The sequence below is a fragment of the Phyllostomus hastatus genome, unplaced genomic scaffold (assembly GCF_019186645.2).
Source record: "Phyllostomus hastatus isolate PE091 unplaced genomic scaffold, TTU_PhHast_1.1 phas_scaffold_501, whole genome shotgun sequence".
Lineage (NCBI taxonomy): Eukaryota > Metazoa > Chordata > Mammalia > Chiroptera > Phyllostomidae > Phyllostomus > Phyllostomus hastatus.
In genome coordinates this window covers 51,475,121-51,483,866 of record NW_025334033.1, presented here as the reverse complement: position 1 = coordinate 51,483,866, position 8,746 = coordinate 51,475,121, and the positions used below count along the sequence as shown (strand labels likewise).

General features: G+C 54.6%; 1 protein-coding gene across 2 annotated transcripts in view; it reads right to left on the bottom strand.

Annotated features, from left to right (window-relative positions):
- Positions 1-5,443: 5,443 nt before the first annotated feature.
- JDP2 (Jun dimerization protein 2) overlaps positions 5,444-8,746 on the bottom strand; it is a 38,784-nt gene continuing 35,481 nt past the window's right edge. Inside the window, exon 4 of one of the 2 annotated variants that reach the window (XM_045823751.1) lies at positions 5,444-6,513. In XM_045823751.1, coding sequence (XP_045679707.1) covers positions 6,328-6,513 — 186 coding nt within the window. In that variant the 3' untranslated portion in view covers positions 5,444-6,327. The remainder of the gene's footprint in view (positions 6,514-8,746) is intronic. The other variant, XM_045823752.1, reaches the window with a different exon arrangement.

The window sequence follows — 8,746 nt, the reverse complement described above, 5'->3', positions numbered from 1 at the left end:
TTCCTGGCTCTCACAGCACGTCTTGAATTTACAGTTTGCTGAACTCGGTTTTTTATGTCTTTCTCCAAGTCTTCCAGAAACAGTTAACAAAAGGCGACCCCCTCAAGCTCTGCCACTTAGCCCCCACCACTGGGGTGGGGGCCACAGACACCCTTCCCCTGCCACCTGCATCACCTCTCCGTCTGCCGGGAGGCCGTCTGGGGAGCAGCCGCCCTCCCCCACTTACTGTCGGGCCATCTGACGGAAAAGTGATTCAGCTCCAGACACCCCATCCTCAGGGGTTGACTTCTAGGACCACTGCTGGATCCACTGTTTATGCCTGGGCTCTCCCCAAAGAAGGGCCCGAGACAAATCAGCCCCTGTGCTCAGGTGGTTGGTTTGGGAAGTGATCCCAGGGAGCAGGGGAGTGACCTGGGGAAGGAGAGAAACCCACACAGGATGCAGCCCTGCGTAGGGCCACCTCTACCGGCCGTTTCCATGGGCCTTGCTTAACCCTGCGAAACCCTTTGCGGAACCTTAGGAAAAGCATCTCAGGGCTCTTCACCTGGAGAGTGAAAGGGGAAAGCACTTAGCCATTGTCCCCTCGCCCCAATTAGTCAACAGAGACCCTCCATGGACTCCTCTGAATTTCCAGGTAGCTTATGTGTTAGTGCCCCAGGGCTGGCCATGGGTGTGTCCCCCCAGGACAGGAAGGCAGGCAGGTGCAGGGCGAGGGCCAGTGGGGAAGCCTCGCCAGTGCGCACCTGTGTGAAGTGGCTCCCGCCTGCTCAGAACTGGACTCAGCGAGTTTTAGATGGGGCGCAACAGGTGCCCAGTACAACCCACCCAGCCGAGTACAGCAGGTGAGGCTGATGCTAAATTTCACTGCAATGGTCTGAAGTGTCAGAAGCCGTTTCCTGAGGAACCGACCACAGAGCCAGCTGAGGAGCCCGACAACAAAGCCAGTCTCTGGCAGGGTTTGGCTCCAAGCCAAAACAGTGTGCCCAGCTTAATTACCCTCATCATTAACCGCCATTTAGCTCTTCCCCGTAAAAGCTGATTTGCAAGTATGGAGAACAAGCTCATTTTAAAAGTACACAAACGTAATATGAAGGAGTATGGCCGGCCTCAATCTCATTACGCATGCTTAGTCGCACTTTCTATGAGTGAACGTGTGTCTGCATCTCTCTGTGTATCTGTGTGTTGTGTGGGACTGTGTTCGTCTGTGTCTGTACTGTAACACACATCTGTGAGTGTGTGTGTGTCTCTCTGCACTGTGCGCTGTGTGTGTTGACCATCCAGTAGGTGCCCGGCACTGTGCCAGGCACCAGGGTGCCCTGTATGGGGACTCCACCCTCACGGCACTCACACAGAGAACAGCACGGCTTGCCAGGGAGTGAGGGCGGCCATAGGTAAGAACCTTCAACTCTTAGCCCTGGCTGGTGTGGCTCCGTGGACTGAGCGCAGGCTGCAAACCAAAGGGTCGCCAGTTCAATTACCAGTCAGGACTTATGCCTGGGTTACAGACCAGGTCTCCAGTAGGGGGTGCGTGAGAGGCAACCATACACTGATGTTTCTCTCCCTCCCTTCCACTTCCACTCTGTCTAAAATAAATAAACTCTTTAAAAAAAACAAAATAAAACTTGTGTTGTTGTAAGCCACTAAATCTGTGGTCATTTGTCATAGCAGCAAAAGGAAACCAATTGACCTGTGAAAACTGGCTTCATGTCTTTAAAACGCTCCCCTTGGCTCCCCTTCCAGCCTTCGCTCAGAGGTGCCACGGGCCGCATGTTACACGGGGGCTGGGGTGAAAGTCAGCACGTAAATGAGAACATGCAGAATCGAACTTAGTCTCAAGTGTGCTTTCAGTTACGACCTGGAGGGCAGGGACCAGGATCCACAAAAATGAGCAGATCGACACTCCCCACAGTGTCCTCGCCCTGGGACACCGACAGAGGTGAGGGCCAGCTCCATCAATCACACTCTTCAAATCCTTTCTTTCTTCACGCACCTAATTAAGTTTGCGTCAATTCAAAAACCATATGCTGCAATTCCATTGTAATTTCGGGTTTTGCTTTTATTCCCTGAGTTTGCTAAGGAAAGCATGGGAAAACAAAACCTTGTATTTGTATCGAGGCTTGTTCTCTATTATTATGCAAAATAGCAAGCATACAGAAATGTTTGGAGAGACTATAATTCTGTCTGAGTGCACAACACCCATCTCAGACAGATGCTAACATCATTCTACAGTTGATTCAGAATTTAAAAAAGAAATGAAATGAAATGTTACATGTATGGCTGAAACTCAGTGTCCTCCTTACCTTTGCGATACCACCCCCACCTCCCCTTCTCCCCACCCCAAGGAACCTCTCCCGTCATTGGCGTTGACATGGAGAGCATCCTGGGCATGCTTGTGTGTCTCTCTTACCTAGATCTGTGCATAACCATAAACGATAAAACATCAGTTTACACCTCTAGAAAGATTCCCCAAATGGTACCTACAGCCCTTTGCAACTTACCCCCTTTTCTTCCAGCTCAGCATGTTTCTGAGATTTATCCACATGGCTGCCTGTTGCTCTGGTTCATTTTTTTTAACTGCTGAATAATATTCGATTTTATGAAAACACACAGTTTGTTGACCTGCTTTTCTGTTCATAGCTATTTAGGTTGTTTCCAACGTCTCTTTAGTACAAAGATCCAGGGAACATTCTTGTACATTTCCTTGTGCCCCTGTGCTCGAGTTCCTCCAAGGCATATACTTAGAAGGGAAATTGCTAGGTCAAAGGATGTGTTTAGCTTTAGCATCACTGGTCATTGCCAAATTGCTTTACTCAGTCGTCATACCAGCTTCCCACTGGCTCTGTATGCAAGGTCCCTCTAATCTGTATCCTGGCCGGCACACAGCAGCTTCTGCCTATCTGATCGCTCACGGCCTTTATCTTTCTTAAACTGCACAGCTGACTCTCAGCAACGCAGGACACAGGCGGCACAGGTCTTATGTATGGCCACCTGGCGGTGGGCGGTGGGAGGCCCAGGGGAGGAATGATGAGCCCGCAAAGTTAGCTGTGGCCAATCAGGAGCCAACCAAACCCAGGAGCCTAAGATCCCAGGCACATCACCGTGGGAACCGGACACATGGCCAGAACACTCTCTGCAGCCACCTTCAGAGAAGAAAAGATATTCATGTAATTTGTACCATGTGGTAAACATCAACAACTATCCACACTCACAGAGGGCAAGAAATTACCATTTTCCGGAGTTTTATATTTCATAAGACAATTTTCCATGCGTTCCTCACTTGCCCCAGACGACCCCTGAAAAGAGACTTGGGTTATATCCCCCCTTACAGATAAAAGTGAGGCTCGTGGCTCGTCAGCAGAAGATCGGCTTTCAACCTATTTGCCTTCCAAGCATGTCTTTCCCGTTCACTGGGAGATGGTTGTCTGGGAGCTGGAAATTCTCCACATGTGTCATCTCTTCTGTTTCCCTGTAAGTGAGGTCACACCACAAACATGGAGCATTTCCCCCAAGGGTGAGGCCCGGCCCTCCTGTTTGTACGCCTAGAGTCCGACCCTAAGAACATCCAGGCTCTGGCCGCCCAGCGGGACAGGGACCTTGGGCAAGTTACTTCTTCCCTGTGCCTCAGCCGTCTCCTCGGTAACGTGAGGGTGATGGCACTTCCTGGCAAGGTCCTGTGGACCAACCTCAGTAGCACATCTAAAGTGCCAGGCACGCAGGAGACACACCAGCCTTAGCTCTCACGAGGAAGACTGCGATTGTGGCCACCCCAGGAGGGCGGGGCAGTCCTGATGAGGGCAAAACGCCAAGAGCAGGCCTCGGCATGGCACTAGCCACGTTTCTGGGGCGGCCCGTCCGCAGGGGCTCGGAGGGCCCAACTCTGGAGGGCAGGTGGCAGGAGCTTCTACCAGCTCACTGGAGGGACCCTTGCCAGTCTACAGCTTTGTTTTTCTCATGGCTTGAAAAGTGCCAAAGATTACAGCCAGGGGATGCACCGTGGCTGCCACAGCTGACGGTGAGCCACCCAGGCCCTGCCTCCAAGGCAGGGCCCAGTGGCCCACACCAAGGGTGCTGGGTGGAGAGAACCCAAGATGAGTAAGGAACCAAAGATATATTGATGACCTAGTCTCACTTCCCATCCACCCCAGAAGGTCTCACTCATGATCTGGGAAGCTACCCAAGGTCACTGCTGTCTGAAGCCTCATCATCGGTTATGTAGCCCCAGAGATGGAGAAGAGTGGATGCACCGTATAAAGCAGGAGAGGCGGTTCAGCTCCCAGTTCTGCCTCTTTGTAGCTGGGTGAACCTTCATCTTGGTAAGTCTCGGCTTGCAGAGCTTCTCAGTGGAGCTCGAGAGGCCCGCCCCGCCCCCCTCGCAGGGCTGCAATAGGAAACGAGATAACACGCTGAAGTGCCTGTGAGCTGCCGCGCGCCAAGTTAACGGCAGCTACCACCTGTCACACCGAGCCATCCTTGCTCTTCCGAGTCAGGTGTTCAGCTGTGCAGGTGGGGACCTGGCCAGGTCGTCCACACCTTCTCTCCTGGGCCAGGTGCACCTCTCCCTGGACCAGTGGTTCGCTCCTCGAACACACGGCAGAGCCTGAGACTGTCCAGCCCTTCCGGGAACTACGTCTGCAAGCCTGGCCTCGCAGGCTTCCTGTCCCAGGCGGGTGAGACATCCAACCGCAGGGGTAACCGCACGGTCAGCTGGCGCCAGGTGGAGCGCCGTGGGCCTCCGGAGGCAGCGCTAACGCCGGCTCTGCCCTCGCGGGCTGGGCGACCCTGGGTAAGTCGCTCACCCTCTCAGTGCAGTCATGTGTGAGGTGGGGGCAAAAACCAGGCATCGTGCCGTCGGGAGACCTGAATGAGGCGACACCTGCTTGTCACACAGTGACGGCGTGACATTACCTGTCAGCAAACGGTGGCTTCAGGTTTATCTCCCAGGGCCTCTCTGACCTGGGGGCAGTTGCTGCTCCCCGGCACGGCTGTTGTGAAGGTGAACTGAGACCTCGTGCGGAGCATGCATGGGATCTAGCCCACGACCGGAAGCTCCAGGAATGCAGGGCCTGGGTTTGTCTTATTCCCCACTGACCACTCGGTGCCTCACAGGGGGCCTGGCCCACACGGGGTGGCACTCGGTTAACAGACATGGAACAAATAAAGGAAGTAAATACGGTAGCTTTCTAATGGCTCTGAACCTCAGCTTCTTCATCTCTAAAATGGGCACACGAACGCTGACCTGGAAGGGCTGCTGTGAGAACCAAGGGCCGACGGCAATGTTCCAACATCCGTGCACATTGCACACCAGGGGGCCCACCGAGCATGCCCCGCGCCCCACTTTTCAGGCAGTCACCACAGGAGGCAGCGGGGTAAGTAAGAGTAATGTTTACTGAGCGATACAGGACTGAGTACGATGAAGGGTTTACCAGGATGGCAATGCTCCCCGCCCCCGCCCCGGCCCCCCCCACGCCCAGAGACTACAGTACTTAGGAGTTACAAACGACGGCCATAACTGCTGAGTATCTGTTCGTAACCAACAAACCATAGCATATTTATACTGTATCACGTCGAGTGATTATAGAAATCCATATATATATTGCTTGTATAAAATCTTTTTTTTTTTGTAAAAAATATTAAAAAAAAAAAGAAAGTATAAAAAAACATGTGCAGTTGAAAGCCCTGCCAGGACAGCCAGTCTGTAAACATTCAGTGAGTATGTGCTTTGGAAGGGCGCCCGCGCCTCGTGCCCACAGCGACTCCAGCAGGGCCGGCGAGGGTGCGCCCCGGCTGCCACTCCGGGCAGGACCGTGCTGGACCATGGTGAGCGGGTGCAGCAGGGCCTGGCACTGCCCCTCTCCAGCTCTGCACAGGGGCAGGGGCAGGGGCAGGGGCGGGGGCAGGCAGATTGCAGTTTCACTCTGAGTTCCATCCTCAGCCGCATCCTGGTTGCAACTCATGGCTTTTCCTGGCTGCTCGGAGGTCCCTTGGGTGGGTGCCCAGGAGGACAGGCCGGAGAAGTGCCCACAGCTGCCTGGTTGGGCGTCTCTCCGGCCCAGAGCCTCTGTCCTGCCTCCTTCCAGCCTGGCCCCAGGCAGGACAGCCCCACCCTCGGGGCTACTTTGGTCTCAGCGCTTGGTCCTGGGTTTCATCAGCCTGCTCTTCCCCTGGTGCGGCTGACAGGAGTTTCACAAAAAAAGCGCGGCCGATGCTGGCTGTGCTGAGCCTCATCCAAAAGTTTTTCGTGCAGCAAAGAAGGGCCATCTGGGACCCTCCTCCCTCTCCTTCTCCCCATCTCCTCCTCCTCCTCTTCTTCCTCCTCCCAGCCCATGGTCACTTCTTGTCCAGCTGCTCCAGCAGCGGGTTGCCTTCTGAGTCAGGGGTCTTAACGCTGTCGGTCCGCACGATGCAGGTGGGGCGGTGCCGGTTCAGCATCAGGATGAGCTGCTGCCGCTCCTGCTTCAGCTCCTCGATCTGGGTCTTCAGCTCCGCATTCATGAGCTCCAGCCGCTCAGACTCCTGTGCGCAAACACAGAGACACGGCTTTAAGCTTCCACCGGGGACTGGCTCTGGGGAGAGGCTCTGCCTTTGGGTCGGCACAAGGCTGGCCCCTCCCTGCTTGCTGTCTGCCAGGTCCCCACTGGAGGAAGCACAGAACCTGCTCTGGAGCCCCTGGGATAACTGACCTACAAGCAGAGTCCGTCACACCTGTGACACTGGCCCGTGTCACCAGTGACGTGAACCCAAGTTGCATCTGGAGCCAGCCTGGCTGATGTCCCGCCTCTCTGCCCTCACTCGATCCTCCCCAAACACAGTGGCTTCCTTGCCCTTGCTCAAATATGCCAGGCACTCTCCTGCATTGGGGCCTTTGCATAAGAAACAAAAGGTGGGAGAAGACTAGGCCTGGTGGATCTAGGACAGGTTTGCGAAGGGTCCACCGAGGGGCTAGAGGTGGCCCTTGGGTGGTGGCGAAAGGACAAAGGGCTCTGATGAGTGACAAACGCATGTTGCAGAACTTTTGGCTTGTGGGATGAACAAGCCCTGTGTGGTCATGTAGCTCCTTCTAAAACATGTGCTTCCTGGTTATTAGCCTGTAATTGTGTGAACCACCTCTGTCTAGAAGCTTTGCCCACTGGGAGGAAATAACAATCGCCCTTCTGGATCCAATGTGGGGACTCAAATAGACCTCAGGAGAGATTTCCAGTGAACTTGCAGCTCAGCTGGAGAGGCGCCAGGGAGAGGGAAGAATGCTGGTTTGATTTTGGAGGGCTGCCTGTTTATAGTGATGGGCACGCTGATTAAAGGCTTGGGGGCCAAAATAATACAATAAAAAAGCTCCTGAATGATTTTTCTTGAACCGAGTCTAAAAACTTATAACCAGTTGATTTTTTTGATCTTTATATTGTGCTGATTTGAGAGAGAGGGGAAAAGAGAGAGAGGCAGTGAGAAAAACATCCATGTGAGAGAGAAACATTGATCGGTTGCCTCCCATGTGTGCCCTGAATGGGGATCGAACTCACAACCTACATATGTGCCCTGACTGGGGATCGAACCTGCAACCTTGTGTTGTACAGGACAATGCTCCAACCAAATGAGCCACCTGGCCAGGACAAAACTTATACAGTTTGAGAGCTGGAATTCATCCAATGACCAGCAAAGTTTTAGACCAGCGGTTCCCTACCAGGAACAGTGTTGCCTCCTGGAAGACATTGGACAACGTTTTTGGTTGTCACAGCTGGTGAGGGGGCCACTACTGGCATCTCGTGGCTGGACACCAAGGATGCTCCTCAGCCCTCTGCAATGCTCAGGGTGGCCCCACAAAAAGAACTGTTTTGTCCCAAATGCTCACAGTGCTGAGGTTGAGCAACCTGCGTTAGTCTGGGAACAAGCTGCGGCCACAACTGTGTGTGTGCCAGCAGGCCGAGCGGCCCTGGCTAGAGCTGTGAGCTGGCCCCTCCACCTGGGGGGCCCCCGCACCCCCCGGGCTGCTGTCTTCCCCACCCCAGCCGGTCTGACTAAATTGTTCCTTGTGCTAGTCTCTGAGGGGGCAGCGTTAGCGCCTGGGGACCTCAGAACTGCTGAGACGTGCAGTCCTCGTGACTGCGTGCTGAGGGAGAACAGAAAAAAAGGGGGGGGGAATGCTCAGAGGGGAAATGTTAAAAACCGGCTACGGTGATTTTAGTTCAACAGGATGAGGCACTGTGGGGAGGCTGGCCTGGCCCACCGTTCTTGGAATTCTGAGAGAAGTCCACCCCTGGGGGCCAAGAGAGGCCCCTCATGGAACCAGGAGCCCGTGACCCATCAGTCTAGGACAGTTAGGTGCCTGCCTTAGCCACTGGCTCGCTGAGTCTGAGGAGCTGGTGACCTTGGGAAGTTCTCAAAAAAACCTCTGACCTCCGGCTCTGCCCAGCCCAGGCTCCAACGCTGAGTCCTGAGCCTCGGCCTCAGCCACCCGTGAGCATCTGCTGGGGGGCTGCTGTGTGCAGCGAGTGCTCCGGGGACATCCGGAGACACTTGAGCCCCCAGCGCGGCTCTCATGTGGCTCCCACTCTGGGGGGAGGGGGAACCCCTACAGGGTGGGGCTTGCTCTGTGCCCATCAGCTGGGTGGAGTCCGCAAGGCCTTCAGGGGGGCTCAGCGGCCAGGTCTGACCTTGGGTTGAGTAGAGAACGTCCCGGGGGATGGGGAGAGGTTTCACGAAGGGAGCCCTGAGTGAGCAAGGACACAGATGTGGAAAAGCTCAAGATGCATTT